Source organism: Cupressus sempervirens, chromosome 10 (genome assembly GCF_028749045.1).
Source record: "Cupressus sempervirens isolate cs-2001-9-10 chromosome 10, ASM2874904v1, whole genome shotgun sequence".
NCBI classification, from domain to species: Eukaryota; Viridiplantae; Streptophyta; class Pinopsida; order Cupressales; family Cupressaceae; genus Cupressus; species Cupressus sempervirens.
In genome coordinates, this window is record NC_143127.1 from 202,254,902 (window position 1) to 202,276,472 (window position 21,571).

The 21,571-nt window shown below is 34.9% G+C and overlaps 1 protein-coding gene across 3 annotated transcripts in view; it reads left to right on the forward strand.

Annotated features, from left to right (window-relative positions):
• UBP5 (ubiquitin-specific protease 5) overlaps positions 1-20,566 on the forward strand; it is a 146,624-nt gene extending 126,058 nt beyond the window's left edge. Inside the window, exons 11-14 of one of the 3 annotated variants that reach the window (XR_016358102.1) lie at positions 17,893-18,513; positions 18,684-18,957; positions 19,320-19,631; positions 19,774-20,566. Coding sequence is in view for 1 of the 3 variants with exons in the window: in XM_089807590.1 (XP_089663716.1) it covers positions 17,893-18,513; positions 18,684-18,957; positions 19,320-19,502 (1,078 nt within the window). In the remaining 2 variants the exon portion in view is untranslated. Of the gene's footprint in view, positions 1-17,892; positions 18,514-18,683; positions 18,958-19,319 lie in introns of all 3 variants that reach the window. The other 2 variants (XR_016358103.1, XM_089807590.1) reach the window with 2 other exon arrangements.
• Positions 20,567-21,571: the final 1,005 nt, after the last annotated feature.

Sequence of the window (21,571 nt, forward strand, 5' to 3'; positions counted from 1 at the left end):
ATTAATATATATCACATCAAATGAAAGGCATTGTAAACTTGAACATTTTATTATTAATAAAGTGGTATCTGTTGTGTGGTTGGGTTTTCTCTTCAATTTTAGAAGTGTTTTCCTAGATAACTTCTAGTGTATGTTGTATCTTTTATGTTTTCCTTATTGCTGTTTATCATTGATTTCTGGGTTTAATTCTCAACATGGTATCAGAGTGAGGTTAGAAAACAACATTAAAAGAAATCTCTTTTGTCCATTAGCTAGTGTTTATATCAGATTACTATTTCATTGTCAATGTTTTGTTTTTGGGATCTGATATCTATGATGGTTTTGGATAGTCTTCTCAAATATTCATGCACAAATTCTTCTATCTGGATCTTTATGCAATATCTTCTCATCATTCTCGAGAGTTTGTCAATCTTCCTATGTATTTCTTGAGCTAGGAATGAGCTCGACTTGATGGGCTAATTTGAATTGCAATTTATCGTTTGAAAAGGTTTAAGTAGCTCTCAATCCATATTCCATTCTGTTTCTCCTTCTTGTTTGTGTTGTGCCTTTCATCTATGCGTATGTCCATGATGAAGCCCTGTCTTTCTTTTCCATTCGTTTCTTTCATGCTAAGCTCGATGTGCGTTGACCACCTAGAGTATATCGTGTCTTTGGTATATGACTCGTCAACAGTATTTGTATCACATCAAGCGAAAGGCATTGTACACTTGAACATTCTATTATTAATAAAGTAATATTTGTTGTGTGGTTGGGTTTTCTCTTCAATTTTAGAATTGTTTTCCTAGATAACGTCTAGTGTATATTGTATCTTTTATGTTTTCCTTATTGCTTTGTATCATCGATTTCTGGGTTTAATTCTGAAGACGGTATTAGAGTGAAGTTACATAACAACATTAAAAGAAGTCCCTTTTGTCCATTAGCCCATGTTTATGTCAGATTACTATTTCATTGTTAGTGTTATTTTTTTGAGATTTCATGTCTATGATGGTTCTAGATAGTCTTCTCAAATATTCATGCACAGATTTTTCCATTTGGATCTTTATGCAATATCCTCTCATCATTCCATAGAGTTGGCCAGTCTTCGTATGCATTTTTTGAGCCAGGAATGAGCCTGATTTGATGGGCTAATTTGAATTGCAATTTATCATCTGAAAAGGTTTAAGTTGCTCTCAGTCCATTTTCTGTTTTGTTTCTTCTTCTTGTTCGTGCTGTGCCTTTCATCTATGTGTATGTCCATGATGAAGCCCGGTCTTTCTTTTCCACTTGTTTCTTTCATGTTAAGCTCAATGTGCGTTGATCAGCTGGAGTTTATTTTGTGTCTTTGGTATTAATCAGCAATATTTGTTTCTTTATTTGGCATTCGAGTCATCACTACCAATTGTTCACCCTTTCATTTTCTAAGTTTTGTATGTCCGTTGATTTATGGTGATGTTGGGTCATTACTCTTCTCTGTAAGCTTTTTTTTGTCTCCTTCCTCGAATCTCCTTTCGGGACAATAAAACTTTGGTGTAGCTGCTGTCCTTTAGTAATTAGCATTGTATTTTTTTTAGAATGAGTTGGACAAAAATGTTTTTGAGGACACTTTATTTTTGGGAAATTCGAACTCACATTTGAAGGGCTAGGGTGTGAATTAGACATATCGTGCAAAGAAAGCCCCGATTCTCCTTGTTGATGTTTTCATGTTCTCCAAAGCGACTTGTAGGCATCGATTCTCAGAGTGCCAATGATCCACAACTTTCAATTCAAGCCAGCAGTGCTTATGATCTATGATTGAGTTTAATTAGTCTTTTTTCTCTTTTATTGTTTTCCTAGCAATGAAGGAGAAGGCACGATTATGGAATCTAGAAAAAGAAAAGCCGAGGAACTCTGCATTATGTTTGTCTTGCCATTACTCTGGTACGTTTTGCTGCTGTTGTGATTTCTTGTATGTTCATCTTCAAATGGTGATATGATTTGAAAAACTTGTCTTACTGTCTATGTTATGGCTGCACAGGTCATTCATCGAGTCATTCTCGTATCTCTCCACATTAGACTAGCTGTGATTTAATGACAATATTTAAGATAAGTTATTTCTTTTCCGGGGCTTCATGGATACTCTCTGTATCTTCATATGTTTTCTTAGACATTCTGTTTTATTTGCCATGAAAAGTTGTTTGGAATTTTGAGTAGGCATTAGGGGCGATGAGATGGTCAATAATGACATTTACAATATAAATTATCAAAGAAAGATACTGTTAGAAATAGGAATTACTGGGGGGGGGGGTGGTGGTGAATCAGTAATCTACAAACTTGAGTCGCTAATTGGATATTATTTTTTATATTAAACGATACATAACAAAGTAATAAAGTAATGCTGAATAGTAACAGTATCCATGCACAAAGATAACTCATAACACCATATTTTGTTAACTAGGGAAAACTTGGCCAAGGGAAAACCCCGGTGGGGATGATACCCACTAGATAATATACTGATATAGAAGTTCCTTGTTAGAGGATGGACCCTGTTAGGAACCAATGAGCAAATTCAGTATAGAGAGTCATTGTTAGGAGACTTTGAATCCCTGTTAGGAGATTCCAACCCTATTAGGAGTTGTAGTATAGTAGATGCAAGATAAGCCCACTGTCCAAACATGCACTTCCAATTATAAGAAGAGCTCACCTCCCAAACAAGTAATTAGACTTCTGGAATATAGATTCTGTAACTTCTTCCTTGATTGATCTCTGATCTTCAGCACAATCTCGGATCACAAAATAGCTTTTACAAAACTTCGCATATATCGCTTTTACAGTAAGTTCGCATATCACAATACTTGCACAACTTACTCACCAAAAAAACACTTTATTTCATAAGATGTCTTTTGCATAAATACCACACCTTTACACAAATTGCTACTAGGTCGGCTAAGACCATAATACACTTTTCCAACTTAGAGTAAACATCTACGATGTCAACCCTAATTGGTCAAGTAATTATTTTGTAAACAAAATAATTCATTTAATTTAATTCTGCTGTCCTGTTTCATTGGTAAAACACGAATATCTCTTTTCCGTATAGTCTGTACAGACTTTTGAGGTTATACACATCATCATCAACATGCATACTATCTCCATCTAACTTCGCTAGTCATAATATGATGTCAGTAACAAGGTACAAAGCAATACACTGCTATAGACCAAATTCATACTTAGACAATTTTTTGAGTACCAAAAGCTAATTATCTTTATTTTCGAGCTTTCCTGTAAGCATGTACATTATGTGTTGCCATAAATGACAACAATTACATATCTTCATTAGCCAATTGTCAACAATCTTCCCCTTTGGCATTGATGGCAACAGAATAGGAAAAATTGGCTAAATATTAAAAACTTAAAAAAATAATACAGTAACATTACATCTATTACAACTTGTCCATCTTACATATGCTCCCCCTTACAATATGATTTCATATCTTACAATTTTATCTTCTCTTTACCTGATTTATAAATTTCTTATGCATTTTCTCCCCCTTTGACATCAATGACAAAGGTTAGAATGTCAAAAAATGTCAAAAATTGCTGTAAAAAATGTTGTTCCTCTATCTTAAGCTGATAGCATCTTCATGCAATCATCAAAACTTGCCTTAAGATTGCCCATACCTTTTGTCCATGTATCCTTGGTTGATTCAACAGAGGTGAGAATTGCACATAAGGCATATGATGCAATCTCAACTGCATTAAGGTTAGAGTATAAAAAGTTAGAATAAGTGTCGTTGGCCTTGACACATTCCTCCAACTTTTTCTCAATAATAGATATTTTCAGAGCAATAGACTCTCTGAAATCTGGTACTCTCTTCAAAATTTGTTTCTTCCGAAGTTCTAGTTTCCTGATATCATTATGAATATTGACCACTTGTCCTTCAAAATCATCAATTTTACTAGAAGGATGTTGTAACTGGCTAGATAGAGCCTCTAGCTCACTCATCTTAACTTCAATCTGACTACCAACATCCTTAGTCAACTTGTGAGATAAGGTACACTTAATGTACAGTACCTTGCCATCATGTTGACATTTTTGAAGTTTGTTGATATAAGTATCAAGACTTATCAAATCATTCTTAATATTTTGACAAATAGTGCTAAACAAGTTAGCATCATGTGAGATCTGTGCCTTAGATTCTGCAACATTTAGCAAATTCATGAATTCCTAATCAAATTTTTTTAGCACTGCCTGTGCCCTCTATTTAGGATCTGGCTTTGTATGCTACACTGCTAGAGTACTATGTAATCTGTTAGTAACCTCCACCAAGGTTCTTTGCAGGCTATTCACTGTCCTGTTCTTCTCAATAAGTTTTCACAAAGATGAGATCAAGCCAGTTTGATCATCATCATCAGTTGTTAGGCTAGCAAGCGAAAGCGGAGTAGATAAACTAGAAGGTTTAGTGTCATCTTCCCTTTGCTTCTTTTCAACTGCCTCTTTGACTCTTCTTCTCTCTTCTTTCTCTTTCTCTTCTCTTTCCTTTCTTTCATTTTCTCTCTTTTCTTCCTTTTCTAATCTCTTCTTATCCTCCTCTAACTTTCTCTTCATTTCTTCTTCAACTAATCTTTTCTTTTCTTTCTCAACTTTTCTTTTCATCTCATCTTCAAGCAATTTCTGCTTGGTCTCTTCTATTTTCCTTTTCTCTTCCTCTAATAACCTCTTCTCTTCTTCAATTCGTTTCAGTTGATCTTCAATATCCTCGGTATGAGGTTCATTTTGTTTAGAGCTTTCAAACGGGTTAGTATCATCAATGTTAATGGTAACATTGGTTTGCTCTATCTGCATTGTGTCACCACTTACTGACACTTTCGTGGTTTTGGGTGCTGGTGAAGATGTTGCCTTGGACTCTGTCATCATTTGACTTATGGCTGCCGCAGTTTCACTTCTAATTTTATCTTTCTCACCCACCATAAACAGGAATGGTCTTACCTTGTTCCTCAAGTATGGTGCTAGATTGTTCAACAATCTCTTAACTTCTTCTTCATCATTAGTCTCGCATATTGTTCTTATCATAGACTTCCAAAGTTCTGTGAACTCTTCTCGAGTTGATGCCTTCTTTTCAATGAGTTTGTCATAGACTTTCTGATTTACCATGCCTTCAATATCCTTGAGTTTCAGATTATTGGCTATTATGTATCTCACAATAGATGTAATAACCCCAATAGGTTATAACTTCTTCAAACACCAAAAATTTTTATACTTCAGTTGTTTGACATTTCGTCAAACATTTTGAAAGCAAGCTCTGATACCACTGTAATAACCTTCTTCTAATCTGCTCTCAAAAAAATGCTGATGAAAGCTCAAGAAATTTCATCAAACAATTCACATGCAAGGGACGTATGACTGATATAGTATTTCAGCTAGCTTCAAATGACTTTTTCTTCAATTTGCATCAATGAGAATCTTGTGCTAGAAGACTACAATGGACTACACAATGACCTAACATGAGTGTGCTACTAATTTTGACAATATTCAGTGCATATATATGATCTAAGCTTGAGAAATGAACACCTACAGCCAACTGACATTTTTACAAATAGTTGGTATGCAAACTAACTAGCTGATAAATAATGATATTAAATTGCTTAAATGACACCAGCAACTATTATCTTCTTAATTGTAATGAAAATTACAATGCTCATGAAATATGGCCAAGAGTTTGGCATTTACATGGATTACAAAATGATAATGCTGGTATAATGCACACTTATAGCTGAAAGCTTATAACACCCTAAAAAGCAATACTAACAAAAGAACCTGGTTGTAGATGGCTGTAATAATTTTCTTCAATGCTGCCCCTTCTGCTTTGCTTTTCCAATTTGCTTTTTTGAACTGCTTTTTTCGGATTGCTTTTTCGGCCTACTTTTTTGGTTCCGCTTTTTCGGTCTGCTTTTTCAGTTCCGCTTTTTTGGACTGCTTTTTCGTATCTGCTTTTTTCAAACTGCTACCCTATTGAATCTCAAGACCATGTCTTTCAATGGCATCAAGATTTCTAGCTTGAAGGGATTTCGTCCTTCAAACTATTGAGACATAATCTCCAGAAAATTTCTCAATTTTTTTTTTGATATTTCCAAGCATACTAAAAAAAAGCTCTTCCCTTTCTTTTATAGTGTTCTCACAAGAGCTCAATCCTTCATTTTCTCAATGTGGGATAAAACATCACTCCCTTTATGTAACTTATGTCTCCAATGTGTTATAAAATAAAGGGGACTCTTTTTATTTAAATATTTCCCACAAACTATAGTCTATACATTAATAAAGTTAAATATTTAAATTTAACTTTATAAAATAGCTTTATCAATGCATAACAAATCTTATCAATGATAAACAAGTCTTCTTGCCGATTTTAAACAATTACCATCGACATACTGATGCCACTGGATGTTCGACCATATCCAAGATGACTTACTATAAATAGTAAGGATGCCCAAAGTTGCCTCAAAACCTCTCAAAAAGACCTGCAACTGAAACTATCTAGGCCAAATGGCCTCTAAGCCCCTTTAATGTCCTGGTTAGCCTACAGGACCGTGGGGAAATAGGCTAACGACAACATCATGCTATGAATGCTAAAAAGGGGACATTACAATAGAGATATCAAATTGATCTTTCTCAAAGTTATTATACAAGTCATAAAATTTGTTTAGTTAACAAAGTTTCCTTCATTAGCAATAGTTGAATTTATCTTCTCTATCTTCGGCTTCCAGGGTTGCTGAGTTTTTCCTGCTGATTGCTTAGAAGTAGTTACCTTTTCTATTTGTATAACTTCTTGTTCTTGTTCTTCTTTTTCACTAGACTCAACAATTGTCAACAATGTCTTTTGTCTCTTTCTTGGTCCAGTGGCTTGTTGTTTGACCCTTTTAGTCTTAGTGGTCACAGCTTCCACTAATCTTTCTGATTTCCTCTTCGGTTCACTTGGCTAAACATCTGATACTGTTGCATAAGGAATGCTCTGTTGTGAAGATGTCTCTGCAATAGACATTGACAAAGGTTGCACATTCAATATACCTTGTTTCATAGTCTGCCTGACTGCTTGTGACTCACTCTTAGTCATACTGGCCTCTAATAAGGCTTTCTTCATTATTGCCTCTATTTTCTTGTGAGATGCTTTCTCCAAGAATGCTTGATGAGCTGATTGGGTAATCTCATCATAGGTTCCAAATTTGCACTCAGCTTGGTCCTTCTCAGATTTCAACAATAAATCAATGTATCCAACTACTGTTTCATCACTCAATTCATAACCTAAGGGATCAAGAAATGTTTCCCGAGGTTCTACTGCCTGAATATAAGTAAAATTTGTATCAACCATGACACAAATGTCTTCTTTAAATCTATCTACAATTGCAGGTGCAATTTTGAATCTCTGTCTCATCTTATTCTAAAATGTTTTCATTATCAAGTTCCCACTATCCAATATTTTATCTGTTGGATGTCTTCTACATACTTCTGTGATCTTCTCATCTATCACTGCTCATAATCTATGTGATTGACAAATATGGAAATCTTTTTAGTACATGAAAGAATGAATGATTGATCAGTGATTGAAATCTAAACACACCATTCTTAGTCCTTTTGATTTTCTCTAGGTTCTCAAGAAGTTGCATTCTTGGAATTTCACTGAGGTTAACTTGTTCCTTCTCAACACATATCTTGTAGGCTGCATAGATGAATCTAGCTGACAATTCATCAATCTTAGAACTTGCACATAAGGAGTAAGCAAAGATTCTACTCAGGAATCTTACATCATCTTGTTTAATGGTGCTGAGCACCATGGCCTTTCCATTATAAACTGCTTTGGTATAACTCTCAACTTTCTTCTTAACCAATTTCTCACCTATAGGTACACTGTCTTGTTTACTAAGGCCAGTTACCTCATGAATAAGGTTGGCTGAAATATCAACTACACTATCTTCCATCCATAGTTTTTCATCATGTATTCTACTTAGTATGATTTGTGTCCACTCATTTGTGTCCAATTCTCGATAGAAATGATATTTGAACAGCTCTAGTTCTCTTAAATGTTCAAATCCAGGCTTCAAAGTCATATCGTGATTAAAGACTAATTCCATATCCTTGTTCATATACACACTTCCAATAGATTCAAACTTGCTGTTCAGAGAACTTCCCACATCTTCTAAACAAACTACATTGTTTGGCGTAATGGATAATGCTGAATTAGGGTTTCCTTCTACGGGTTTCACGGAAACAACCTTCAATTTCAGTCTCTCCTCATTCTCAACATTATGAACTACAAACATATCTGTGATTCTAACAAATATGAACTTTTGTCAAATAAATTCTGTGGATATACAATAAAATACCTTTTTCCGAAAATAGGGTTTGCTTCGAAATTGCCTTCTCAAGTCGCTTCTGAGTGCTCTATGCTTCTAAGGTAATCACAATGAAGTGGTAATCAAGTTTGTACTCCATTTTATTCCTTCAACTCAAACTTGCATTAATTGTGTATTCGCAAATACGAAAAAGCTGTCAATTGCATTTAGAAATCAAATATCTGCTCAAAATCTTCTATCCGATCTTCAGATGCTATCCAAAGTTTACCATAGCTTCTTTCCATCATGACAATGCTCCACAAAACTTCGCTCCACGAAATTTTTAGTAAGAACATAGTTTTCATTTTCAGCTACAGAATTGACTTTCTTTGTAATAACAGCAACTCTTAATTCCTTCACAACTAGTTTAGATAAGCTCCAAATTACAAACGAGCTTAGATACAGTCTAAATTTATCTTGATATATCTTTTCCCAACTTCGCTACCTATACTTCGATCTCTGAGTGAAGTTACAAATTTTGGTGCTGTGAACAAGCTTAATTCAACTTAATTAATCAAACTCGATTATTGACTTCGATCTTCCTGTCTCATCATTTTCTAGCTTTTCTTTAGAGATGTCTAATCCTTTTGCAAATGCCTCATTGAGTTCTTCTCAAAGTTCACTGACTACATTTTTTTGTTCCTCATTGTCCTTCTATCATTATCATATTTAGGTTTCCACAATAATGACAGTAAAAATCTGTAACATGATTAAATGACTTATTTTTACAATCTCTTTTCATATCACCTATTTCATTACATGAAAAACACTTACCTTTAAATTCATACTTGATTTCTTTAGGGGATTCCACTTGCTTTGGTTCATCCAAAATCTCAACTTCCTTGTTTTGTCCAACTTCTTTAGGTTTATCAAAAGATTGAGTAGATTCAATCTTATCATCAGATTTATCTTTTTCCTTCAGATCTGATCTAATCTGAGGTTTCCTTGCAGACATGTTAAATAGATAACCAAGACCAGTCTTATCATAAGTAGGTCTCTGTATTGACATTGAATCATCAAGCTTTTCTCTACTAAAATAAAGCTTAAGTTGTTGCTTGCTCTGAGTTAACTCAGCTTTCACAACAGTATTATACTTATGAAGTTCTTCATGATCTTTCAATGTTTCAAATTCAAATGTCTTTTTTGCTAGACTAGCTCTAAGATCTATATTCATAGTCTTCAAATCAGATTCAACTTTGCTAGGATCACTCCTCAAAGTTAACTTCAGATTCATAATCTTCAATTCATGCTTCAAGATCTTGTACTGTCTTCAGCTTTGAATAATCATCATCACTAGTTTCATATTTAGTAGATTTAGGCTTGGATTTGAGATGTTCAATCTTATCCTTCAATTGTCAAATATATACTTTGCAGTCTTCATATCTATCCTTCAGCTTATCTCTTTCTTCAGTAAGGAGATCAATTTGTTCAAATGCCTCTTCAAGATTCTTCATCAACTATTCCATATCTGTAGGGATCATACTCAAGCTATTAAACCTCTTCTGATAACTGTGCTTTGATACCAATTGTTAGAAATAGAAATTATTGAGAGGGGGGGGGGGTGTTGAATCAGTAATCTACAAACTTTAGATGCCAAATGGATATTATTTGTTATATTAAACCATACATAACAAAGTAATAAAGTAATGCTGAACAATAACAATAACCATACACAAAGATAACTCATAACACCATATTTTGTTAACTAGGGAAACCCTGGTCAAGGGAAAACCCCGGTGGGGATGGTATACTGATATATAAGTTCCTTGTTAGAGGATGGACCCTATTAGGAGTCAATGAGCAAATTTAATATAGAGAGTCCTTGTTAGGAGACTTTGAATTCTTGTTAGGAGATTCCAACCCTATTAGGAGTTGTGCCAACTCTGTTAGGAGTTGTAGTATAATAGAGGCAAGATGAGCCCATTGCCCAAACATGCACTTCCAATTACAAGAAGAGCTCATTGCCCAAACAAGTAATTAGACTTTTGGAATATAGATTTTGTAACTTCTTCCTTGACTGATCTCTTATCTTCAGCACAGTCTCGGATCACATAATAGCTTTTACAAAACTTCGCATATATCACTTTTATAGTAAGTTCGTATATCACAATACTTGCACAACTTAATCACCAAAAAAACACTTTAATTCGGAAGATGTCATCTACTTAAATACCATGCCTTAACACAAATTGCTGCTAGGTCGGCTAAGACCATAATATACTTTTCCAACTTAGAGTAAACATCTAGGATGTCGGCCCTAATTGGTCAAGTAATTATTTCCTTTTCTTTAATTCTACTGTCCTGTTTCATTGGTAAAGCACAAATATCTCTTTTCAGTACAGTCCGTATTGACTTTCGAGGTTATACACGTCATCATCAACATGTATACTATCTCCATCTAACTTCGCTAGTCATAATATGACGTCAGTAACAAGTTACATATAAAACAATACACTGCTGTATACCAAATTCATACTTAGACAATTTTTTGAATGCCAAATGTTAAGTATCTCTATATCTGAGGTTTCCTATAAGCATGTACATCATGTGTTGCCATAAATGACAACAATTAGATATCTTCATTAGCCAATTGTCAATAGATACATGCTCCCATTGAGTTCCAGGATGATATCAATATGCAAGCACAAATTGACGTGTTCGCACAAATGCAGAGAGTTAATAGGACTACTATTCAGCGTTATGGGCAGCTGGCTGGTGCAAGTGACAATGCTGTGGTTTTGAATCCCACATTGGCTGTGCTATCATTGATCTAAAAATTTAGCTTGTAATATAAGATGAAAATATTCATTGCTTGCATGTCACTCGCAATTTCCCGCAGCTTGTAAAATAAAATGGTCTGGCTGTTGGAAGATCTGCATGATTTCATGAGGAGATTTGACTATCAAAAGTTTTTTTTACTGCTAGCAAGGAATCATATAAGTTTTCATATTATTCATCTCTTTTTCTCTCTTGGTTGCAGTAAAATGATGCATCAAATTATGAGATGGGGATGTTGCCTTGATGTTAAATATTCAGAGGGAGATGCTCAGCCTTAGAGGAAGGTTGCATTCTCTTGCTTATTGGTGTGATCAAAATAATTCTTGATTAAGAGGGAGTATTTATAAAATCCTTGCCAATTTTATTCATGCTTGGCACTATAAATTTTGAGACTCTTATTGGAAAAGAATTTCAACTCTAAGCTTCTTCATTGTAGAGTTTGAGACTCTTGTTGGAAAATAGTTCCAACTGTGACTCATGAGTTATTGTTCACATGAAATTAATAATAAGTTGTAAGGACAACTTGATAACTCTTTAACTTATGATTTATTCATAATGAACATCGTGTAGAGAGTCCATGATGTCATCATGTGGAGAGATGCCGTGATGGGAGTTGGAAGTTATGTTGACAGAGTCTATGATTGTATGATGTTGAGAGAGTCCGTGATAAAATGCTGGTTGTAAACCTTGCTAATTTGTCAAGTTGAGAGATCCCATGACAACATCACGTTGAGAGAGTTTGTGGTGAAAGGAATTGTGATTTTTGTAGGTTTGTCATGTTGAGAGAATCCATGACAGCACCACATTGAGAGTTTGTGATGAAAACTGGTCGTTTTTCTTGTAGGGTTTTCATGTTGAGTGATTTCATGTATTTTATAGGATCTATGTGATTAGATTTTATCATTGACATTTTCGTTGCAGCCTTGTGTGACTATTCAGCTAAAGATCTCTCTCGCTAAGAACAAGTGTTGGAGATTGTAGCTGCGATAGAGATCTTTATCTTTTGGCATTAATACCATTATGGTCAGCTTCAGTAGAAAAAGGAAGGAATAAAGTGTTGTTTAAGACCCAAGGTGTTAAGTAACAGTGGGAAGAGAGCATACGGGGGGCACATTTATGATAGGAATTAAAAAAGGAAGGAAAAGTTTATTCCCATATGATAAGCAACTGACAAGGAAAAACAATTTGTTAAATAGGCATTTAGAAAAGGCAATAATAAGATATGGCAGTGTAATTCCATTCCTTTCTAGTGGCAAGGAAGAATTCTTAAATACATAATCTTCCAAATACATTCAAAGCAAGGGGTGTTATATATAGCATAGAAAGGAGAACAAAAATCATAAAAGAAGAAATAAAGCACATGTGCGAAAAAGACAGGGGATAAGGAATGTTGAACAAGGACATACATGGATTAAAACAACAATGATGTGGAGACAAGGGAACACGTACAATAGGTACAAGGAGATATCTAAGGGTACTTAAAAGTAGGTAAAATGTTTAAAAGTTTCGTCCCCCATCATTAATATGAGACCAAATGCATTATATATAAATCCGTCAAAAACTTGAAGCACCTGGTGTGTGCACGCACCCAAGTACCCCTGCTGGTCGAAAATGTGCTGCTGCACCTCGGCCGCACTAGTTGAGCACCCGGGTGGTTCGTGGGTGCGCTCAGGGTGCTTGCGGGGTGCTACCAGGGTGAATGGCCCAAATAGTTTAAAAAAAAATATTTTTTTCTTTTCCTTTTTTATTTGTATTTTATGCATGCTTAGAGAGCACTTGGGATAATTCCATTCTCATTATTGACATTTTGTCATTTTTGTTGATTGTACTCACTTTGATATGGCTATGATACATTATTTCATTTCACTGTTTCGTGCTACTCAACTCACTGTCATCATGAGCATCTTTATATTATATCATATATGATATTCATATTTGAACAATGAATTTTGAATCTTGCATCTTGAACTAAGTTAATTTGTTAAATGGTCACTGGTAACGGTTATGAAGTTTCAAGTTTGAACTTATGGTTTGTGAATCACATTTCAATTTTCTCTATTCAACTATATTTGGTATGTTATATAATATATTGAAGTATCATTTCATAATTAGTGTTTTTAGTCATATATATTATATATTATGCAACCACCTTCCCCTCCTTCTCCCCCCCCCGTCCGCACCTCGCCGCCGCACCGCCGTTGTCCCCCCGCCGTCCCCAAATTGAGGCCTTTTTTTCCCACACTCGAAACTCGTCCCGATGTCCCCCCGCACCGCCGCACCCCCCCGCTGGGGTAACACTGATATATATATATATATATATATATATATATATATATATATATATATATATATGTATGTATGTATTAATGTATGAAGTTAAAAAAATAATATTATTTATTGAGAATTTTCATTAATCCAAAAAATGACATTCAAGATTTGATATCATGTTTATTAAATACAAAGAGTTAATTGTATAATCTTCTTTATGGGGAATTAATAGATAAACTCTTATAGTGTTAGTATAGGATGGTGCTCAACTCTATATAAATGGCTAAGTGCCAGTGTAGGGATTGGGATCTTCTTTATATAAATGGATGAGATCTGATTAATGATATCTCATAGTGCCAGTGTGGGAGGTTAGTTTTATCTTTGTATAAATGGCTACCACACAAGTGTGGGAGATTAGTGTAACTGATGCAGAGATAAACTCAATGGAAGCAAAAACAAAAGGAACCAACACCAAAAAGAGATAGATAACAATATTCTTTTAATTGATTCATCAAATGAACAGTATAAACACTTTGCTCTCCTACAGATTTCTTCTCCCTGTAACTTCGTATTCAGAAACTTGACTAAACCTAAATCTAAAAACTCTATTTATACTTGCTAGGACGGTCTACGAAACATTCTAGATTATTACAAAATAGGAAAACTGACCCAAAGAGACCTCTTGCTAAAACAGCTTACAGAATGTTGTAGATCATTACAGAATAGGAAAACCGACCCCACAATGGTTTGGGCACATCTCAAGAAAAGATCTTTATGTGGGTGTTCTTGCACCATACACCTGGGGACAATAGAATCCAAGTCCCTTGCATTGTCCTTCCGCTTTCTTGTCTTCCAATTCCTTGGTATTTGGTGTTTGTACTCTTGCCAAGTACCCAAGTCAACTTTCATATTTTCATAAAACTCTTCCACATAAGAATTCAGGTAGAACTCGTGCAAACTTGCAATAAATGGATTAGAAAAAGCAAATGGGACCTCATAATATATGAATTCATCAATTTGGCTCATTCTAGGAACCTTTGGATCCGTTTTTACAATGTCTTTATGCTGCAATATCTCTATGCTTGGAGACAAATTCATCACTATTTGATCCTTATCTATCCTCTTAGCTTCATCATCAGTCTTCTTCTTTGCTATTATCCTTTTAATAGGCCATATCACTTTCTTTCTTAACTTCAAATGCCATCTCTTGGTTCCATCAAGAACCAACACATCCACCTCTTTTCCATCTTTATGAACCTTTTCATCACAAGGCTCATCAACAATTACCACTTCAACCTCTTTCCTATCTTCAAGAACCTTTTTATCATAAGGTTCATCAACAACTATTTGCTGCAAACTTTTTATATCAGCATCAATTTGTTCATTTTGTCCTTCCAATGGACAAGTCTTCTCTTCATTGGCAACCAAGTTCTCTATTCCATCTTCACAAGCTTTTGTAATCTCAATGGATTGTTTCTCCAAATCACTATTTTCTTTTTCCATATTTTTCTTCAACACTTTTAGTCTCGCTAAATTTTCTTCCCCTTTTTAAAGTTCCCTCATTAGGAATCTTATTTCTCTTCTATCTCTTGATTCATTCTAGCTTCCTCTTCTCTTTTCTTTTTTCTAAAAATCACAATATGAAACTCATGCATTTAAAAGTATCCTCTTATCATGAGATAAATCTCCTCTTGTGACCATTTTCTCCTATCTAGGTTCTTTCCACTCAACCTAGTCTTTTGGCCACTCTACAGGTTCTCTTTCCAACTTGTCACAACAAACACAAACTCACAATTCACCTTTTCCTAGACCTTTTTTTGAGCTCTGATACCAAAAATGATGCAGAGATAAACTCAACGGAAGCAAAAACAAAAGGAACCAGCACTAGAAAGAGATAGATAACAATATTCTTTTAATTGATTCATCAAATGAACAATATAAACACTTTGCTCCTACAGATTTCTTCTCCCTGTAACTTCGTATCCAAAAACTTGACTAAACCTAAACTTAAAAACTCTATTTATACTTGCTAGGACAGTCTACGAAACATTCTAGATTATTACAAAATAGGAAAACCGACCCAAAGAGACCTCTTGCCAAAACGACTTACAAAATGTTCTAGATCTTGCCAAAATGGCTTACAGAATGTTCTAGATCATTATAGAATAGGAAAACTGACTCCACAATGGTTTGGGCACATCCCAAGAAAAGATCTTTGTGGGTGCTCCTGCACCAGTAACCCTTGAATAAATGGCTGGATGAGATTGTAGTGTTGGTATGAGAGATTGGCAAAATCTCCATTTCACTGACACCATGGAGGTTGATATAGTCCCTATAATGTTGGTATGTGAGATTGTTGTAATCTCCATTTGACTGAGATGACTAGGACTAGTATAATCACCACATACCTAAATATTCTGATGATGTGAACATATGCATACGTGATTGGCCTTGGATAGAGGATGGATCGTTAGGAGGAACCTTAAAGGGTGCACTACATAGTAGACATTGGAATAACTAAGGGTTACGAAACCTAATCTAAAGACGTCTTTAAGGTTTGGGGTTAGGATAGAGGGTAGAATAAATAGTTTGACATGTTATTGTTTTATTTTGACATTTCTTTTGAAGGTTTTACTCCTTTCCCGCTAACCCCAATAGTGGGGACATTACAACCTATCTCCATGTTTCTTGTGCTAGAAACACATTCCCAGGATAGCCTAGAGATGACCACACTTTGTGGAGGTGTTTTTTTAGCCTTTCTAGTTCATTCCAAGCTGTTTTTGACTTTTTCTAAAGCTGATTCGAGATGATTATTTTAGCTGTCATTTCAAGATATATATAAGTTTTCAGTGCGGGTTCGGATATGAGAACATGGTATGTGGGTTTGTCAATTTTATTTTTCCATTATAGTTTGTATGGGTCCGTTTGTGTCTGTGTGTCGATATATATATCTGCATTATTCATACAGAAAAAAAGAGAAATATACAAAATTAATACTAAATCCTTATAATATGAGTCTATGGTGCCTGATCATTGGTCAATGCCAAATGTGAAAGGTAATCATAAAAAAATTAAATACTTGAAATGTCAAATCTGCTTTCTGGAAGGTATTTGGCACTCTGCCATCGAATACAATCACCTCGCTTCAAACTGGCAAGATGGAGAGAGCAAATGTGAAAAAAAGTGTTTTTGGAGGCTTCATAATGACCTGTATTAGGATTCAATAATAAAAAAAAAAAAATGTTTTTGGACGAACTTTTGAGCTTGATGCCGTGGGTCCTCGCAGCTCTGCATGGGACCCTGCCCAGACCCAACACTATATATATATGGCATTATTGAATTATGTCATATATGAAACAAACTAAGGTTGTGTCAATGGTTTAAAAACTCATGAAATAATGGAACAATTCAAACTAGTATTTTTCTTCTAAAATATATAAACCAATTATTTTTATTCTGCTTGGCATTAAAATTGTTTTGGCCTTTATAGTAGTTGACTTGTTCAAACATACAGGTGGGCTGAAAAGCTATACCAACCATCAAACCAATCATAGATCAACCTGTTGATTTTATCATAAATCAATTGTGCAAGGTCCTTGAGCTTTGACTGCATCAATATAAACGTATCTATTGCTATTTGGCTGCCTGCAAAGATTTTTCTGGTTCTTTAGCTGTAATAGATGTGTGGTTTATCAGGGACCCCGTGCCTTTTACTTGTGTAAGATGGCACTGCTGGAAATTTGTTAACCAAATTCTGGATGTGGCTGTGGCAATGGAACAAAAAATCCATTGTGTCCATTGACTTCCAAGCCCAAATCTTTCTTATTGTGAATGTTTGACTTGCAACCACCCCTAATGGCCTTTAAAACACCTAGTATCATACCTAATCTCTTCTCCTAGCTTACTGGATACAGAACGAGTCTGACATTGAACAAGCATAAAATAGTTATTCCTTAAGTAATTTTTATAATATCATTACCATATACAGCGTCAATGAAGGAAGCTTTGGTCTCTTTTTGATGGTAGGCAATATGTGTCTGTTAATGATCTCATTCTTGCAAAGTACTAAATAAAATCCAATACAACTATCTTTATTTTTTGGAACTTATGAATGAACAATACGAAGTCCAAAGATCAGCGAGGTTTGTATCATGAAAAAAAAAAAACACAATTTAACATGCATTGACATAGTTTATTTCTACGCCCTGGCCATATGGTTGGAATTAAGTGTCTCATTCTAATTTAAGACAGGAAAAGGTGCTGCATATTCTGGTACTTCATCTGTGCTTCATGCTCAAGTTATTGTTCAATCTTATATGGTGAAAGTTAAGAAATTCAATCCTGTTTAGTTTGTCTTCTCATGAAAACAAGATAGGTGATATTTGTTTATTGATTAGATATATATTTTTTGTCTCATAGCTCCCATGTTAGGTACCTCAAGTTTCAGTCTTTCAACACCGCCTTAACATTTTGTATCATTTGTTTATAATGATTTCAAATCAGGTATTCTTATTCTACCAACTATAATGGCACGTGGAAAGCTTACGGAACACCATTGTTAGCAAGCTTAAGAGATGATATCCGCACTGGAGCTGATATTCGTTTGATTGTTCAAACTTTGCTTGCCCCCATGTTGAGGGGTAAAAGCTTCACGTCATCAGATCATCTTAAGCCAACAGGGGCATTTGGGTGCAAGTTGGAAGGAGATACAAATATGCTAAAGGAAGTTGCTACGGCATTGATTCCAAAACATGAGCCCTTAGATGCTAGCATGAGCAGCTCCTCAAATCATGCTGATCAGATTAAAGATAATGGCCTTTGTAATGTATTGAAGTGCACTTCATCATTTCGGCTGTGGTTGGTAGATGAAAAGAGTGTAACTAAAGAGATTGCTATAGCAGAAGATGAATCAGTTTCAATATCAAGTACATGTAAAATAATTCATGTCTTTGTGGACTGGACAGAGAAAGAATTAGAGAGATATGACACACGTTATCTTGAAATTTTACCTGAAGTATTTAAGCTTGGCTTGGCATCAAAGAAAGCAAGGCAAGATTCTATCTCATTGTATGCATGTTTGGAGGCTTTTTTAAGTGAAGAGCCTCTGGCACCTGAACACATGTGGTTAGTAATTTCTTTCTTGCCCTGAGAATCAATTGCTTTTTAAAAAGAGCTATGTATGAAGAGAATTAACAGATTTCCAGGCTTTTCAGAATTATGCATCTGTTTGTTTAATATCTGTGTGCATGACAGTTTTTTCATGATTGTGTTTTGATCCGGGAGATGGATTTCAGGTATTGCCCTTGCTGTAAGGAACGACGACAAGCTAGCAAAAAGTTAGATTTATGGAGGTTACCTAAAGTTCTAGTTGTTCATTTGAAGAGATTTTCATATAGTCGGTCAATGAAAAACAAATTGGAAACACTTGTAAACTTTCCTATTCATGATCTTGACCTGACAAAGTATGTTGCAAGAAGACATGGACTGCAGAGGCATCTTTACCAGCTGTATGCTGTCAGTAATCATTATGGTAGCATGGGAAGTGGTCATTATACTGCCCACGTTAAGGTAAAACCAGAAGAATCACTTCCTCACGTCCTATGTGTTTTCTGTGTACACTTTTCTTGGAATAATCTCATTTCTCTTTAGAATTGACAAGTTGGAATTTTCTGTTTGAATTTGTACCTGCCAGAGAGTCACATTCATTAAGGAATGTGAATACCCTCCCATGTCAATCTTGGCACTGAAGTTTCACATTACTTAATAAAAGTCTTTTAAAAAGGCCAAAAATAAATTGGCATGAATTGTTCCTTTTGCTTTTGGCTTTTTCAAAAAGTTCATTGGTTGACTGTAGTTTGTGCTTATTGATTTGTATGGTACTCTTAAATTTTACTTTCTAACAAATTATTGTGCTCATTTTCTGTATGCAGCTTCTAGATGAAAACAGGTGGTATAATTTTGATGATAGTCATGTCTCCCCAATTAGTGAGGATGAAATAAGGACACCAGCAGCTTATTTACTTTTTTACAGAAGAATTAAATTTGAAGATGGTTCAATGAGCAATGGAGCCCACTCATATGCAAATCGTGACAATTTTGGGTTCAGAAAATAATTGGGCCAAAGAATACGTTCTGTCAAATTTGTAGACAGCCTTCATTGTTACTGCATTCTGCTTTAGTAGTGGAATGAAGTGCTAGATGGACATATTCTTGCATCTCTTGGCTCAAAATTTATTCATCAGGTATGGAGATGCAATGAAGCCATTCTAAGTCATTACATTCAGCATCTGAACTTGAATAATGTGGAAACCTATTTAAAAAAAGTCTTTCAGCTGGATTAGGAAATGATTTGCATCTCTATTCAATATTTCTATCTGAAAATAGAGAATCACCCTGGCAAGGACAGCATATGGAAGGAGGTTGCTTCTATCAATGCCTAGAATGACTTTCACGTCTTCTCAAAGTCAACTCTTATCTGCATGGATGACGATGAAATTGGTACACACATTTTGGTAGCTGGTTGTTTCTTTATCTTCATGATGTACATTTTAAAAAGAAACAGTTGAGTTTACCTTCCATTCACAATTTTTTGTATGGATGCTTGCTAATGATTCACCATTCATGATATATTTTGTATTCTTTAACCTTTATGTTGAAATGAATGCCTTTTGAGGACTGCCCAACCTTGCAGTATCAGCTCTAAGTGTTCTTCAGATCCTGAATGATTATGGTGGAAGCTGCATCTAAGCTTCATGTCCTAATAACTGGATGCACACTTATTGACAATTGTAACAGTTGCAGATTGCTATGATTCGGTTATTTCTAGCTAATGATTTTTACCCACCGAAATGGTGTACACCAGCTATAATGTGAATAATGGTGGGTGTTGCTGAGAGGCAAGGTTCTAGTTTCTAATTTAAAGATCACTTACAAAATGTGATCTATACTTGTACTATAAATTTAACAGTTATTTCACTTGTAGGGTTCAGTTTGGCTGGATTTGAATTTTTGTACAACCTGAGCTTATCAGTGAAATATTAGATGTTCCAAAAGTGAGCATAATTGAATGGCAGGAATCAGGGTTCATGTTTGATATGGGAAACTGATTTCCCACTCGGTGGTTGTGTAGCTGATGATCTGTATTACTTAGTATTAACAAAGATCTTTTTTTTTTTCACAGTTCATCTATTATTTGCTGGGAGTTAATTTTGCGTTGATAGTATGTTAGAGATTTGCTAGAATATTTATTAGCTCAATTGGCAGTAAGCTTTATTATAGCATAATTCAGCTATTTCAAAAAAAAGAACCTTTTGTGCTACCTGAGGATACTGAAACGTCACAAGGAAGAAAAGCATACAAATAATTTGTTTCAGTGGTTGATGTATCTACATTTCTGAAGTTCAAAGCTTTTTAGCTTCATAATGTGTGCATTACATAAATGTGCAAATTGGCATCAAGCTGCATTGGTCCACATCTTGAAGAAGCTCAACCCAATTTCTATAATTTTAAATATCATTTAAAAAAATTGTGATCTCTACTTGTATGATAAATTTAACAATTATTTACTAGTCTGGCCCACTCTGGTTGGAATTGAACTTTTGTATAACCTCACATTAGCATGGAAATATTAGATTTTCCAACAATGAGCAATATGATTTAAATGATGTATGCAGAACTGATGGTTGGTTTGGGAAACTTTTCTTTGCATGCGGTGATTGTGTAGCTGATGGTCTGTAATAACAAAAGACCTATTTTCACAATTTGACTGTTGGTGGGAAGTTAAATTTTGCTTTGATAGTATGCTATAGATTTGCAAGAATATCTAGTCAACAAGTAAGCTTTGTAATTGCACGATTTAGCTATACAAAAACAGGAATTCTCGCACACCCTGAGACCAAATTTAAAAAGGTACAGGCAACAACCACCCAAACAGCTACAGCAACCACGAAAGTGGCTGTAGATATATGAAACTACAGCTAACGTAAGATGTGTTACAACTGTTGTTACTACTTATCAGCTGCTCCGGTTTCAGCTATTGAATCTTTGTTTACTAATGCTTCTCAGTGACATGTAATTCTTATTATGTTTTTGAAAAGAAAAATGTACAGGAAAGCTAATTTTACAAATCATTTGTTTTGGCTTCTGAGGATCTACATATTTGTCCAAAACAGGAAAGTAACTC